This window comes from Mercenaria mercenaria, chromosome 15, assembly GCF_021730395.1.
Source record: "Mercenaria mercenaria strain notata chromosome 15, MADL_Memer_1, whole genome shotgun sequence".
Classification (NCBI taxonomy): Eukaryota; Metazoa; Mollusca; class Bivalvia; order Venerida; family Veneridae; genus Mercenaria; species Mercenaria mercenaria.
The window spans coordinates 12993223-13010108 of record NC_069375.1 but is presented as its reverse complement, the minus strand read 5'-3'; the positions used below and the strand labels follow the sequence as shown (position 1 = coordinate 13010108).

The 16886-nt window shown below is 35.1% G+C and overlaps 1 protein-coding gene across 1 annotated transcript in view; it reads left to right on the top strand.

Moving 5' to 3' along the window:
- LOC123547019 (dual specificity mitogen-activated protein kinase kinase 7-like) overlaps positions 1-14888 on the top strand; it is a 30392-nt gene extending 15504 nt beyond the window's left edge. Inside the window, exons 9-13 of the mRNA XM_045333759.2 lie at positions 383-463; positions 1057-1199; positions 3105-3150; positions 3794-3894; positions 9830-14888. Of these exons, the coding sequence (XP_045189694.2) occupies positions 383-463; positions 1057-1199; positions 3105-3150; positions 3794-3892 (369 nt within the window). The 3' untranslated portion in view covers positions 3893-3894; positions 9830-14888. The remainder of the gene's footprint in view (positions 1-382; positions 464-1056; positions 1200-3104; positions 3151-3793; positions 3895-9829) is intronic.
- The last annotated feature ends 1998 nt before the right edge of the window (positions 14889-16886 follow it).

The following is a 16886-nucleotide window of genomic DNA, read 5'->3' as shown; positions in this document are numbered from 1 at the left end:
TCAAACATCACCTGACCTCAGTTTGACCTTGACCCCATTTTGGACTTAGGTTGCTTTATATGGGCCATCTCTTGGTTAACCAAATGGGACCGTTTCGTCTAGCATTAATACCACTTACAAGAATGAATTGATACTAATACAGATGTAACCTGTGACCATTCCTCGTCTTCAAACATCACCTGACCTCAGTTTGACCTTGACCTTGTTTTGGACTTAGGTTGCTTTGTATCGACAAGGATGCCACCGGGGGCATCAAGCATTTATTGAACGTAGCTCCTTGTTTCTTCTTCAAACTTAAGTAGGAAATTAAAAGACTGAAATGGATGCAAAGTATTTGAAAAATATTTTTGTACTTTAAGATGACTTGTTATAATATTTACAGCCAGAAAGAATAGATCCACCAGATCCCACAAGACCAGATTATGATATCAGGGCAGATGTTTGGAGCTTAGGGATATCTCTAGTAAGTACATGTTTTGTCCATGTCATATATTGTAGTTGATTGTAAGGAGTGTACACATGTATAGTCGAAGAGCCTGCAAGGTTTAACTTAAAATGGGAAATTTTATAGTATGGAAACAGTAAAATATGTTATTATCATATCATTGCTTTTGCAGAACTACGTAATGGGCCTCAAAAAGCCGTTGAAGGGTTTGGCAGGGTCTTTGTGGCCGAATGGTTAAGGTCAGTGGTTAAGGTCACTGGCTTCAAGCATTTACCTCACACCAGTGTGGTTCAAAACCACAGGGATGTACAATTCTTGTGTGCGCAAGTCATTCAGCAGGATTATGAAAGGGTGGTTCTACTTGGATGCCAGGGATCTTTCTCCACCATTGAAAGCTGGGAAAGTTGCCTTATAACCTTTATTGTAAACTCAACAGAAATTGAACCAGGTCAGAAAGTTTTCTGGCAGTCATAATATTAAGTTCTCATCCAAGTACCGCATTATACATGTACATATACACATGAGGAAGACATGCTTAATTACAGAAATATTTTGACACATCTGCCACAGAAATATCGTGTATATATTAGTTTTATATTGTTTCATTCCAGGTTGAATTAGCCACCGGAGAGTTCCCATACAAAAATTGTAAGACAGATTTTGAAGTGTTAACTAAAGTTTTACAAGAAGAGCCCCCACTGTTACCACCGGGTAAAAATTTCACCATGGACTTTTGCTCATTTGTAAAGGACTGGTAAGTTCTTCAGGAGTTTGATTCGTCATGCTAATTTGCAATTTCCATGCAGTTAGGTAGTTTAATCCTTAATTTTCACAAGGGACTAATTTTCATGGATTTCGTAGTTGAGTTAGTTTGTTAAATGAAATATTTTATATTCAAAATTTGAAATCCACAAATTTGTGTCCCAAGGTAATAGCCATTTTGGACAAAGCCACAAAATTTTTAGACCAGGAAATAAAATCATTTCACAGTATTGTATACTAACTGGCTTCGTTTGTCCATTAATGCAACTCACATACGTGATAAAAGCACATATTTTTCCATATCTGCTGTCAAATATTGAACACAAGTATAGATTATGATGAAAAATACTGAAACCTGAATCTTCTCCATTTGAGGCTGAACACCACTAAATCCAGCTGTTCTTTATTTCATATAAAATCCACTCACTTCATAACGGTGTTTCGACATTTTCTAGCATATCAGATTTTCAGAGACTTATATTCCCATAAAGAACTAGATCGCTACTTTAGAAAAACAAAAAGAAAAAGGGGTGTTAACTTTTATATAAGAAAACTACAGTTCGTTAAATACAACCCGCTGAATTTACTACTTTTCGCTTCTTTCAATTTCTCTTTTCGTGACATTAAATTCTTACGCCGCCATTTTTATCTAGCATGCGATAGGAACATGCTGATTTCATTAGAATGCAAAGTGATACATACTGAAACGCGGTAGGGTAAAAGTAAGCACATTGCTGCCGAGAAAATGCACTAGGAAAGGAAAAAAGATTAGTACTATTTATATTTGGACTACTTGTGACTAGACCTGCGGAGGCTTACATTCTATTTGGTAGTGATCAGCCTATAAGAGAAAATTTTTGTTTGATTTTTCCATGAATTTGCATTCATTCTCAAGGTACACCTATTTCACAATGATTCTGCTTTGTTTTGGTGCAAAATATTGAGAGAATATAGAGAAATGACAATTCATTACAGGTCACCCCCATCCCTAAAAATATGCAAAATTTAGCCCAGTGCAAGCAATATTTCAATTAATTTTACCTTATTCGTGGAATCAACATTTAACATCCATTTAATCGTTAAGATGTTTGTCATTTTCATTCAGAAACATGCTAATTTCAATATTATTTAGACAACTGAAGTGCTAAAATGCGAGAAAAGACATTTACTAGGTCCTAAAACGAACCAAAATAGTGCCACCTGGTTGAAAATTCGATCTAAATTCCAAAAACACAAGAAATTTAAGCGTTTTCAGCCATTTGTTACCGTTTTACATCATAAAGAATAGATTAATGGCATTTCCATTCATTTTCAAGGGGTTTCAGAAAATAACATGTATTGCCCCCTTATAGGCTGAACACCACTAAATCCAGCTGTTCTTTATTTCATATAAAATCCACTCACTTCATAACGGTGTTTCGACATTTTCTAGCATATCAGATTTTCAGAGACTTATATTCCCATAAAGAACTAGATCGCTACTTTAGAAAAACAAAAAGAAAAAGGGGTGTTAACTTTTATATAAGAAAACTACAGTTCGTTAAATACAACCCGCTGAATTTACTACTTTTCGCTTCTTTCAATTTCTCTTTTCGTGACATTAAATTCTTACGCCGCCATTTTTATCTAGCATGCGATAGGAACATGCTGATTTCATTAGAATGCAAAGTGATACATACTGAAACGCGGTAGGGTAAAAGTAAGCACATTGCTGCCGAGAAAATGCACTAGGAAAGGAAAAAAGATTAGTACTATTTATATTTGGACTACTTGTGACTAGACCTGCGGAGGCTTACATTCTATTTGGTAGTGATCAGCCTTGATATGTTTATTCTAATTGATATGAAGAAGTAGAGGTGATTGATAGTTATGTGATAGCTGACTTTCTCAATTTCAGCCTCACTAAAGATTACAGAAGAAGACCAAAGTATAGAAAATTATTAGTAAGTTTGTAGTTTCAAAGTTCTTCAATATCAAATAAATTTGTAGGGTCTTTTTGCCAACACTGCTGTTTTGCAGGGACACAGTTTATGGATATATGTTTTTACTAGTAACTGTTAGAATAGTAACTGTTATTAAGGAATCAAAGTATATAATGTTTTCAATGCAAGATTTTAGTATTTTCATTGGTTGAAAGGTAATCACATGGTGACCTCCTATGTTTCTGTTGAGGAAATGTAGATTTTCATGTTGGTGGTTAAATATAATTGATTGATAAAAGAAATCAAGTATTTGGTTTGTTACTGATAGTCCAAAGAAATACATGGGGTCAGTATACATGTATTGTTACTCTGCTAATGCCTTAGTCCCCATTTATTATTATACTGACCCCACATATTTCCACGGAAGGTCACTAACAATCCAGGTAGTTAATATTGTATTGATGCGACCTTAAAATCTGAAAGAAATTAATTACCAATGAACAATACTGATTTCACAGTATCAGGCCCTTTGTTCTAGTTAGAAAAAATATCCTCCCTCTGAAACATTACACAAAAGTATTTTGACTTTTAAGTGAGATGTTTTAATGAAAAATTGAATAAACTTTTTGTTGGAAGTACTCAACTTATGATACTGGCTTTGTAGGAACACCCATTTATAAAGCGGTATGAAACGTTAGATGTTGATGTAGCCACCTGGTTTTCAGATGTGTCAGTACATATAGAGCCTCATACAGGTGTTTGAAGGTAACTTTTTAGTTTGACTATTTTAAGAATACGTAGAGCTATTGGACGCTATTATCCATGTCAGTGTTGGCGATCCAGTTTGGTTAAGCTTTTGTTTGGTATCGCAGTATTCATGTGTAGGAATGGATTGAAACTCCTCACACTTAAACTGTGAGGAACTGATTTACATTTTGAAGGTTCCATAACTCTGCTTTGCTTTTTAGCTTACCTGTCACGAAGTGACAAGGTGAGCTATTGTGACCGCTTGATGTCCGTCCGGCGTAGTGTGTCATGCGTAGTCCGTCATCCGTCAACAATTTCTAAAAAAGTCTTCTTCTTGAAAACCACTGGGCAGAATTACACCAAACTTTACAGGAATGATCCTTGGGTGGCCCCCTTTCAAATTTGTTCAAAGAATTGAATTCCATGCAGAACTCTGGTTACCATGGCAACCGAAAGGAAAAACTTTAAAAATCTTCTTGTCCAAAATCACAGGGCATAGGGCTTTGATATATAGTGTGTAGCATCATCTAGTGGTCCTCTTCCAAAATTGTTCAAATTATCCCCCTAGGGCCAAATATGGCCCCGCCCCAGGGTCGCATGGTTTATATAGACTTATATAGGGAAAACTTTGAAAATCTTCTTGTACAAAACCACATGGCCTAGGGCTTTGATATTTGGTATGTAGCATCATCTAGTGTACCTCTACCAAGATTTTTCAAATTATCCCCCTAGGTTCAAATATGACCCTGCCCCGGGGTCACATGGTTTATATAGACTTATATATGGAAAATTTTGAAAATCTTCTTGTCACATGGCCTAGGGCTTTGATATTTGGTTTGTAGCATCATCTAGTGGTCCTCTACCAAGATTTTTCAAATTATCCCCCTAGGGTCAAATATGGCCCGCTCCGGGGGTCCCAGATTTTAAATAGACTTATATAGGAAAAAAAGTTTAAAAATCTTCTTGTCTAAAACCACAACACTTAGACCTTTGATATTTGATTTGTAGCATTGTCTCATGGTCCTAAACCAAAATTTTTCAAATTGTTCCCCTTGGGTGAAAAGAGGGTCCAAAGTTTTATATAGACTTATATATGAAAAAGCTTTAAAAATCTTCTTGTCTGAAACCATAAAACTTGGCTTTTGATATTTGGTATGATGCATTGTCTAATAGTCCTCTACCAAAATTGTTCAAATTATGCCTCTGGGGTTAAAAAGAGGCCCCGCCCTGGGGTCACCTAGTTAGTATGTGAGTTATATAGGAAAAATACTTAAAAAATCATCTGATCCAATTTCCAAAACTGTTTAATTATAATTACCTGATGACCCCAAGTAATATGATGTTACTTGACTGTGACCTTGACCCATTGACCTGACCTACTTTCTTGTTTTTTAAGATACAGCCTTGAAATTTTGATGACATACACAGTTTTGCACACAAATTGTAAAACTGAATTTCATTGACCATGAATGTGACCTACTGACTTTCTTAATATTTTATCATCAGTTTGATATTTTAAACATGTGGCTCATATTACTCCAGTGAGCGATCCAGGGTCATCATGACCCTCTTGTTTACAAAATCCTGCCACTTTTTTGGCTAAGCAATTTTTGGTTAAGTTTTTAGCTCGACTATTCGAAGAATAGTCTAGCTATTCTACTCACCCTGGCGTCGGCGTCACACCTTGGTTAAGTTTTTGCATGCAAGAACATACAGCCATCAATTAAAGGCATATAGCTTTGAAACTTATTTTTTCTTTTTCTAGGTCAATTACCAACCTCTCTGGGTCAAGTCCCATAACTCTGACATGTATTTTGAGCAAATTATGCCCCCTTTTGGACTTAGAAAATTTTGGTTAAAGTTTTACATGCAAGTTACTATCTCCAAAACTAATGCAGATATTGATTTGAAACTTCACATGTGTCTTCGGGGTTATAAAACTAGTTGATAGCAGCAAGTCCCATAACTCTGACTTTCATTTTGGCCAAATTATGCCCCTTTTTGGACTTAGAAAATTCTGGTTAAAGTTTTGCGTGCAAGTACATACAGCTATTTCTAAAAGGCATATAGATTTGAAACTTATTTTTAGCTCACCTGAGCAATGCTCAGGTGAGTTTTTCTGATCGCTCGATGTCCGGCGTCCGTCGTCCGTCGTCTGTCGTCTGGTGTCTGTCGTCTGTCGTCTGTCGTCCGTCGTCTGTCAACATTTAGCTTGTGTATGCGATAGAGGCTGTATTTTTCAATTAATCTTCATGAATATTGGTCAGAATGATAACCTTGATGAAATCTAGGCCGAGTTCGAAAATGGGTCATCTCGGGTCAAAAACTAGGTCACTAGGTCAAATCAAAGAAAAACCTTGTGTATGCGATAGAGGCTGTATTTTTCATTTAATCTTCATGAATATTGGTCAGAATGATAACTTTGATGAAATCTAGGCCGAGTTCGAAAATGGGTCATCTCGGGTCAAAAACTAGGTCACTAGGTCAAATCAAAGAAAAACCTTGTGTATGCGATAGAGGCGGTATTTTTCAATTAATCTTCATGAATATTGGTCAGAATGATAACCTTGATGAAATCTAGGCCGAGTTCGAAAATGGGTCATCTCGGGTCAAAAACTAGGTCACTAGGTCAAATCAAAGAAAAACCTTTTGTATGCGATATAGGCTGTATTTTTCAATTCTTCTTCATGAATATTGGTCAGAATGATAGCCTTGATGAAATCTAGGCCGAGTTCGAAAATGGGTCATCTCGGGTCAAAAACTAGGTCACTAGGTCAAATCAAAGAAAAACCTTGTGTATGCAATAGAGGCTGTATTTTTCAATTGATCTTCATGAATTTTGGTCAGAATGATTGCCTTGATGAAATCTAGGCCGAGTTCGAAAATGGGTCATCTCGGGTCAAAAACTAGGTCACTAGGTCAAATCAAAGAAAAACCTTGTGTATGCGATAGAGGCGGTATTTTTCAATTGATCTTCATGAATTTTGGTCAGAATGATTACCTTGATGAAATCTAGGCCGAGTTCGAAAATGGGTCATCTGGGTTTAAAAACTAGGTCACTAGGTCATATCACGTAAAAACCTTGTGTATGCGATAGAGGCTGTATTTTTCAATTGATCATCATGAATTTTGGTCAGAATGATACCCTTGATGAAATTTAGACCAAGTTCGAAAATGGGTCATCTGGGGTCAAAAACTAGGTCACTAGGTCAAATCAAAGAAAAACCTTGTGTATGCAATAGAGGCGGTATTTTTCAACTGATCTTCATGAAATTTAGCCAGAATGATTACCTTGATAAAATCTAGGCCGAGTTGGAAAATGGGTCATCTGGTGTCAAAAACTAGGTCACTAGGTCAAATCGAAGAAAAACATTGTGTATGCAATAGAGGATGTATTTTTCAATTGATCTTCATGAAATTTGGTCAGAGTGATTGCGTTGATGAAATCTAGGTCGATTTTGAATATGGGTTATCTGAGGTCAAAAACTAGGTCACTAGGTCAAATTAAAGAAAAATCTTGTGTATGCGATAGAGACTGTTTTTTTCAATTGATTTTTTATGAAATTCGGTCAGGTTGATTGCCTTAATGAAATCTAGGTCGAATTTGAATATGGGTCATCTGAGGTCAAAAACTAGGTCACTTGGTCAAATCAAAGAAAAAACTTCTGTATGTGATAGAGGCTGTATTTTTCAGTTGATCTTCATGAATTTTGGTCAGAAAGATTGCCTTGATAAAATCTAGGTCGAGTTTGAACATGGGTCATCTAGGGTCAAAAACTAGGTCATATCTAAGAAAATGCTTGTTTTATCGCAAGAGACCAATTTTTTGGTCCAATCTTAATGAAAATTGGTCAGAATATTTGTTTCCATGAAATCACTAGGTCAAACATGTTTTACACTGTTACGGAGTGTTTCTTAGGTGAGCGACCTAGGGCCATCTTGGCCCTCTTGTTTCTTTTTCTAGATCAATTACCAACCTCATTGGGTCAAGTCCCATAACTCTGACATGTTTTTTGAGCAAATTATGCCCCCTTTTGGACTTAGAAAATTTTAAGTTAAAGTTTTACATGCAAGTTACTATCTCCAAAACTAATGCAGATATTGATTTGAAACTGCACATGTGTCTTCGGGGTTATAAAACTAGTTGATAGCAGCAAGTCCCATAACTCTGACCTTCATTTTGGCCAAATTATGTCCCCTTTTGGACTTAGCAAATTCTGGTTAAAGTTTTGCGTGCAAGTACATACAGCTATTTCTAAAAGGCATATAGATTTGAAACTTATTTTTTCTTTTTCTAGATCAATTACTAACCTCACTGGATCAAGTTCCATAACTCTGGCATGTATTTTGGGCAAATTATGCCCCCTTTTAGACTTTGAAAATTCTGGTTAAAGTTTTACATGCAAGTTTCTATCTCCAAAACTAATGCAGATATTGAATTGAAACTTCACATGTGCCTTCGGGGTTATAAAACTAGTTGATAGCAGCAAGTCCCATAACTGATATGCATTTTGGTCAAATTATTCCCCCTTTTGAACTTAAAACTCTTTTGATATTTAACCTTTTTGGGTAATATTTTCCTTCTTCTGGGACAATATTTCGAATAGTCGAGCTTGGCTGTCTTACAGACAGCTCTTGTTATATATGTAAGCTTGTATCTTGGTACCCACTAATGGGACTGGATTGAAACTTCATACACTTGTCCACTGTAATGATCTGACATGCACTGTACAGGATCCATAATATAAGTCTAAAAACGGGCGTAATTCATGCAAATGTTGAAAGCCAGACCATTTTTATAAGCCCATCTCTGAAAGAGCAGGTTGTATAATGTGAACACCTGTGGCGGGTGGGCGGTCAGCGTCCAAAGCATGGACAGTTTTCATCAGATCTTCATCAAACTTGCTGACAATGGGCATAATATCTTGGCCAAGTTCGATAACCAGCCAAATCGCCCTAGGCACTCTTGGATTATTGCCCTTGAATAACTTGAAAAACTGCAAATTAAACCTTATCCGCTCTAAGTGGAACAGTTTTCTGACAGGCGTATTTTGTGAGTCGGCCCTCTTGTTAAATATTCTGCTTCTGCAAGCATGGATATAAAATTTAACAAATGGTTTAAATGAAAGGAACACCTTTAGATATATGTCCGTCTCAATTAAAATTTAGATAATAGTTATATTTGTTTGTAAACAAAAGTGATTTGGTAACTTCTGAATTTGGAGTTTTGAAACAAGACATATTAAACTTTAGTGTTTAGGTTTGAGATCAAAAAAGAAAACATGACTGAAACTTCATTATCGGTGCTCCAAGTATTTGCTTAGAAATTAGGAAGGTTGAGATTTCATAATGGTATGTGCATGCATACTTGTAGGATTTTACTGCACTTTTAAATAAATACCTTAATAGATGTATATGTAAAACACATGTAGAAGGCAGATCTGTTGATCAAGATGTTGTGAGGTTGATCCCTGGGTTAAGCATGTGTTCTCCATAATGATTAACAAAAAAGACTGTGTCTGAAGTCATTTCATTCTCCACCTCTGATTCATGTGGAGAAGTTGGCAGTTACTTGCTTAGAACAGTTTAGCCCTGGCCAAGAATCAAGGAACACTGGTTACAGTAACTGCCTGCCAATACCTAACTGAAATACTGTTAAAAATGGAAGTAAAATCCAAATGATAAGTCACTGTGATAGTTTGATTCACCAATTCAGTAACAAGGTTTTTCAATAATTTATCTTTAGGTTTAAGACAAAACTATTGTTGTAATGCAGCTTTAAAGAACTCCAAGTATGATAATGGGATTTTGTGGAAGTTTAAAATATTTTGAGAAGACTTTACTTATATTGAAATTGCATATGATACATATTTACATTCTATTCAAACATGTATATAGTATGAGGGGCTTGACTATTTTGTTTCTTTAACTCATAACTTGTTTTCTTTTGCAGAACTTTTTTACATAGAGGTTGAATCTCAGTAATTTGGTGCAGCAGGTCTCAGCACTCGAGCATTGAAATCATCTAAAAAGACAAACTTCTTACCTGCATATTCATTTTTTTGAATCGTAGGAGTTTGTCTCTGGTTTAATCAAATTGACAGACTGGACTTACACAGCATGTGCATGTGAATTAAGACAAAAACTTTTTAAAGATTTGCAAATGAGATCATGCGAATTTCAGTAATTGAGATCAGGTGTGATCATTTGCGGTTGAATTCACGTCATGCACTGAGATCATGTGGATCAAGATATTATTTTAAGAACTGAGGTGTATAAAATTAGAGACTTGCCTGAGATGATTATGATCTATAAGGAAAAGATTGTGTGACTTACAGGAAAGATCATTTGACTTTCAGGGTAAGATAATGTGACTTGAAAGGAAAAATCAGACAAATTTTGTTTTGAAGGATTTTACAGACAGTGGATATGGGTTTTAATGTCTTTGTATCATGAGGTGGTCAAAGTGTAGGTGTTTTCTTTATGTGGAAAAATGCCTGGAAAGGTCAGTGAGATGATATTAACAGCAGCAGTGAAGTCATTTGATTTGTGAGAAAGATCAGGTGTTTTTATACATTGAGATCTTGTATTTAATTAAAAGTGAGATCATGTGAATTTAAGAATGCAGTTATTCATTATATGTATTGAGATTGTGTGATTTGCATGTAAGGCAGCCTGATGATATCCAAACAAAGTCATGTGACTTTGAGGTCGTGATATAGTTTTCAGGTGAGATCATGTGATTTCAAACATGAAGATGAATGAAAACAGAGAATTGAAGAATTTTCAAATCAGATATATTTTCAGCAGCAGTGGGTCAGTAGCTTGTGTTTACAGGTGCAGTGTACTCATTTGACTGTGTTTATTGTAGTTTTTAGATTGCATTTATGTCATAATGGAAGTTTTTGTGATAGCGTTCCTTTACAGATAAAATAATTTTTTATGACCCCCATTAGATGAAGAAAGGATATATTGTTTTGCCTCATCTGTTGGTTGGTCATTTTGGATGACCATTCTTTTTCCTTTCAATAACTAGAGAATGCTTGTTCTCATGATAGTCAGACTTCATAGGACAATTGTCTGTGGTCAATAGATAATCCCAATAGTTATGTTTTAGGGCACAGAGGTCAAGGTTTAAGTGACTTGAGACTGAAAACTGCTTAGCTCAGTAACTAAGTGGTCAGTAGATGATCCTATTATTTTGGGGATCAGTAGGTCATATGTAAGGCTCATAGTTAATCTTGGGACTGAGAATGGGACAGGCCATCGTGGGGGCATAAATGAGCCGTGCCATAGGAAAACCAACATAGTGGGTTTGCGACCAGCATGGATCCAGACCAGCCTGCGCATCCACGCAGTCTGGTCAGGATCCATGCTGTTCGGTTTTAAAACCTACTGCAATTAGAGAAACCGTTAGCGAACAGCATGGATCCTGACCAGACTGCGCGGATGCGCAGGCTGGTCTGTCCATGCTGGTTGCAAAGCCACTATGTTGGTTTTGTCATGGCACGGCTCAAATTACGTGTTTTACAAAGCTCTTGTTTTTAGAAAATGGCTATACACGTGTTATGTCGAGTTGTATTTTTGAACTAATGAAATAAAAGTACTGGCAGTTAAGATTCATTTCTAAGTATTTAGATACTTCCATGATTTATAGATAGGTACCATGATAAGATTATGTTGTTTAAATTACATTTTGACTTGATTCAAAATATAGTAATAAAATTTAAACATAACAAGTGTATTTTTATTGGTACTTTAAAAAGGGAGAAAAATCATACAAGATTGTTTTTTATGCAATAGATCCTTGATGGATTTGTACAGTTTTACTAATTTAATTAAGGGAAATTTACATTCCTAAATTAATTGAGTAGTAAGGCTTTTATTTTTGTCCTTTCACCTTCTCTGTTGTCACAAGTTAAAAGCTGAACTCTCAGCAATTAGTTGAATTAATAGCCAAATTCTGGACAGCATATATGAAATTCCATATAAATCTTTGATATGAATTGGTCGCACAAAACCAGAAGGCTGTAATTTATGGATAGACACCTGAACATGATTTAATATAACGATTGAAATGTATTGAATTGTGTTTTCCATCTAATGAAATTTGTTATTAAAATAAAAAGAGACAGATAAAAAATTATTTATCTGCACATTACATGTTTGGTTATGTCTTAAAGAATTAATTGAATCTACATTTTAGAGCTGCAGTACCAGAAATATTTGTTTGTTCTCATGAATAGTAAAGATGTTTGCTCACACCCTCACATGTCTTTGTCAAAAAAAAAGGAAACAGAATATTTTATGTGTAAAATTGTTAAAAATTTAAGACATATGGTTGGGTATGTTAACTAATTCTTACACTTTTATGTTTTTGGCTGTTTATTTAGATTTCCTACTTTCCAAGGCACCCCATACATTTTCCTATAATATTTTTAAATAGTAACTTTTGAGATCCTGTTAATAATATCTTTCTCGAAAAGTTTAGGTGGTAAGTTTTAATTTGCTCACATAGCAAAGAAAGGTCTCCATGTGTAGAGGTTGAAGTTGCTAACTTTAAATCTCGGTAGGTTTAAAGCCATACTTAGGTTGTCACATGAGGAAACACATGGAGGGGCTCCTAGGGTCTTCCTCCATCTGAAAGTAAACTGTGTCCGCATCTGAAAATCCAACAAAAATAAAATCTTGGGAAATCAAATACAGTAATATACACAATAAGTTACCTTTTCAGATGACATTAAGTAATATCATATTACCTTAATAGAATTATTTACTGAAAAATGGACAATTTTTTTCTTCTTTAAATTTCCTCCTGTTTTAACAAATAACAAAAAAAAATTGCTATAATAGTAGATGTTTTGAAAATCTGATTGTCAGCCAGCATTTGTTGTGTGTTTTATTCTTGTTTAATGGAGTCTGCTTTCTCAAAAGCCTTGTTCGCTGTATTGGAGAGCCAGTTATTATATACATGTAAACACAATTGCCTGCCATTCTATGTTGTACTTTTATGTGTTCACGTTTATTCATGCAGGTATTTTGTTTAAGGCTGGTCATAACAAAAAAGTTTGTAGATAAATATCAGACTGTATTGTTTAAAAATTAAAGCATGTGAGGACAAGAAAGTTTTTGCCAGAAAAAATCACCATATTTTGGTGGGAAAATGCTTGAATGGTTCTTAGTAAAGACATTCTAGTATATGATTTTTAATATATGTAACAGGCATAATAACAAAGCAGTAAGGGACATTTCACATACATGCACAGAACTGACACTGAAATCAGACCAAGAAATAATAGAACACATAAATTGTGCATTTCTCATACAGGCTGTATCCAAACAGAAAAGTAGAACCAAACCAAAACAAAGAACATGCACAAATTTAAATCATACTTTAATACCAAATTTGGTTTGAAAAAGGTAAAAAAATGCTGGACACTACTGATTCTGCCTTTGCGAACAGTGTAGACCATTATCAGCCTGCACATCCGTGCTGTCTGATTAAGATCTGCACTGTTCGCCATTCAGTCAGTATTTTTTGTAAGCACTCCTTTTAACAGTTAATGGTACTGTCCAAATTGAAAGATGGGCAAGTTCATTATTGAAATTTAGTATGGTAAGGGTAAAGAAACATCATCAGACTGCACCTGTAGATATTACTGGTAATTCCAGAATAAATAGTTCATGAAGTGAGGATCAGCAAACTTTTCATTGTTGACGATTTCAGATGTAGGAACAATGGCTCTGAAATAAGCTAAAATTACTGGTACATTTCTGTATATAGTGAAACGCTCTTAATTTAGGGGTTTTCCTAATGCAAGGTTCTATAATTGTTAAATATCTGCCTTTGTGTTAAATCTTTAAATAAAATCATGTGCTTTTTGTTATACATGTGCTCAGAAAAATCTGGAATAATGAGATAATTTGTAAATGTTAAATATATTTCAATGTTTGTTAAGATTATTGCAGTTTGAGTTTTTTCCTTTCATTTGGAAAATGAAACAGCACAGAAAATTACATGTAATGCAATATTATTGAAGACACTTCTACCCATGAAATGTTGAACATTCAATTTTGCTGCATTCTGTATAATAATAAGTCTGTACTGCCGTTTATAGATTTCTGTCTTGTTTACAGGTTCCTTTTAGGTTTCAAAAATCATATATTTTTTGTATATAAACGATGCGTTAGAAATCGTCTGAAGCTTTCACCTCCTCTATGAATTCTTTATCTCGACCAGAAATAGAACTGGCAGATAAAAGTACCTGAATGTTGTCAGATCATAGAAAGGTATCAAGATATAAAAGGCATGTTGTCAGTGGTTCACAGCTCATCTGATTTTTCTTCGAACTGTTATTTGGGCAAGATAATGTATTTGCTAGATTTTTGTCATCCTTGGCTTTAGTTACAACCTAGTTACTAATATCATTTAACTTTTAGCCTGCTGTCGGCAAGTGACAGCCAGTGCAGACAAAGACTAGCCTGCATATCTATGGAGGCTGATCATGGTCTGCATTGTTCTATATTCAGTCAGTAAATTTTCATTGAACACGTCTTTTATAAACAAAAGTAGTACTGCCCAGATTGAATGATGGACCATTCAGTGTTAGAATTTTAGCAAGGTAAAGAAAAACAGAACAGAAAGATTGTTTTCTAGTTGATTTTGTGCTTGTTAATTGTTTCTGTTTATTGATTGATATACAACTATCAGTTGTACTCTTCATGAAAACTAACAGGTTGGTTGAGATGTGGGGGTGAAGGTGACCAAAAAAAAAGCAACATGAATTACCAAAGTGAATTTGAGAAAAAATATGTTTTTAATATAGAGTTGTTCTTTAAACTTGTGTAATGTATAAGTAAGATGTAAATCTAGCAAATGTAAAACTTGCCTTATTAAAATGTTTCATGTCCCATATTTTGTTCATTTCAAAACATTACCATATTGTCATGTATTCATTTATTGTTTTTGCTTCATTATGACTGTTATTGATTGAAATAAAATTCAAAGGATATTCTTCTGTTTCTTGTTTATTGGAAGAGAGCATCAAGAGATGACCTATGACATTTTACCATCATATTGTTGGTTGACTGCCTGTGTTATGTATGTCAAAGATTGAGGAATAATGGTTTTTAAATTTCTGATTTAACTAAAGTCACACTGATCTTTAGCTTAGATAGTTTTCAATGAATAACTTAAGAAGACCATGGACTCGAGACATCTGATCTTTGTTAACAGGTGTAAGTTTATGTAATGGTTTTAGATTAAAGGTCAAAGTTGCACTGAAGTCTTATTTAAAAATTTGCTACAGCTCTGGAAGTGTCTTTGATCAATAACTTGGCCTCAGTGCATGAAACATCATACTGCTGGTTGTCCATGGCTAGTCTGTATTTATTTTGGTATCAGTTGGTCATCTACTTTATAAGCCCATTAATGCTATTAAACTTGAAGGTTCTGGTTGAAGTGACTCCCAAGTTAATGAAGTAAACCGTTTTAATGTTCAGGTCCCTTGACCTTTTGACACCAAAAACAATTAGGGGTCATCTCCATTACCCTAATCATGCTGTCATGTGGAGTTGTTCTCAAGATACTGAGCAGAAACCATTTTCAAGGTTCAGGCCCCAGTAACCTTTACCTTCGACTTACTGACCCCAAAACATTTGGGATCATCTACTTTGTAAGTCCAGTCATACTATCCTTTCTGAATGTTATTGAGTAGAAACTGTTTTCAAGTTTCAGGCCCCTGTGACTTGACCTTTCACCTACTGACCCTAAAACCAGTAAGGGGTCACCTACTTTGTATCACCATAAGATCTCGGTTCCTTTCTTGAACTGGCCAGATCCCATTATGGGTTCTAGAGTTATGGCCCCTGAAAGGGCCAGAATTAGCTATTTTGACCTTGTCTGCACAATAGCAGCTTCATTTATGATTTGAATTTAATCAAACTTGCACAAAACTTGTGTCACCATAAGATCTGTTTGTTTCTTGAACCGTCCAGTTCCCATTATGCGATCCAGAGTTATAGCCCCTGAAAGGGCCAAAATTAGCTATTTTGACATTGTCTGCACAATAGCAGCTTCATTTATGATTTGATTTTAATCAAACTTGCACACAACTTGTATCACCAAAAGATCTTGCTTCTTTTCTTGAACTGGCCAGATTCCATTAAGGGTTCCAAAGCTTTAGCCCCTGATAGGGCCAGAATTAGCTATTTTGACCTTGTCTGCACAATAGCAGCTTCATTTATGAATTGAATTTAATCAAACTTGCACAAAACTTGTGTCACCATAAGAGCTTGATTCCTTTCTTGAACCAGCCTGGTCCCATCATGGGTTCCAGAGTTATGGCCCCTTAAAGGTCCAAAATTTGCTATTTTGGCTTTTGCAGCTATATAGAGACTTCATTTATGGTTTGATTTGATACAAACTTCCAGAATGTCTTCAACAACAATAAATCTTGGATTTCATGACGAATCTGTCAGATCCAATTGTAGGTTCCAGAGTTATTTTATATCTGATTACCTCCCCTAATTGTAATCAATATGGATTTATATCAGTAAGTACTTATAGGACTTATTTGAAATTCCATTAGTTTGACTGAGACAATCAGGAAAGATAACTATGGACTGATTTTATGTCAAATTACCTCACTTTATTTCAAATTAAAATGGATATATCTGCGTAACTAATGAAGATACTGATCTGAAATTTCATTGATGTCAACAGATGGAATTGAACAATCAGTAAAGATACATACTGACTGAATTTATGACAAATTACCTCCCTTTATTTTATGTAAACTTGGTATGGAAATTGGCCCTGACTAGGTCCAAAGGGACTGTTACAAGAAAATGTTTATCCTTATGATATTTAACGTGTATGCCTATGTGCTCTATGTCAAAACTTGATCATATCATTTTGAGCAATGGTACTCAGGTGAGCGATACAGGGCCATCATGGCCCTCTTGTTAATCAGTGTAGTACAATAATGGACAATGAAAATTGTCCAGAC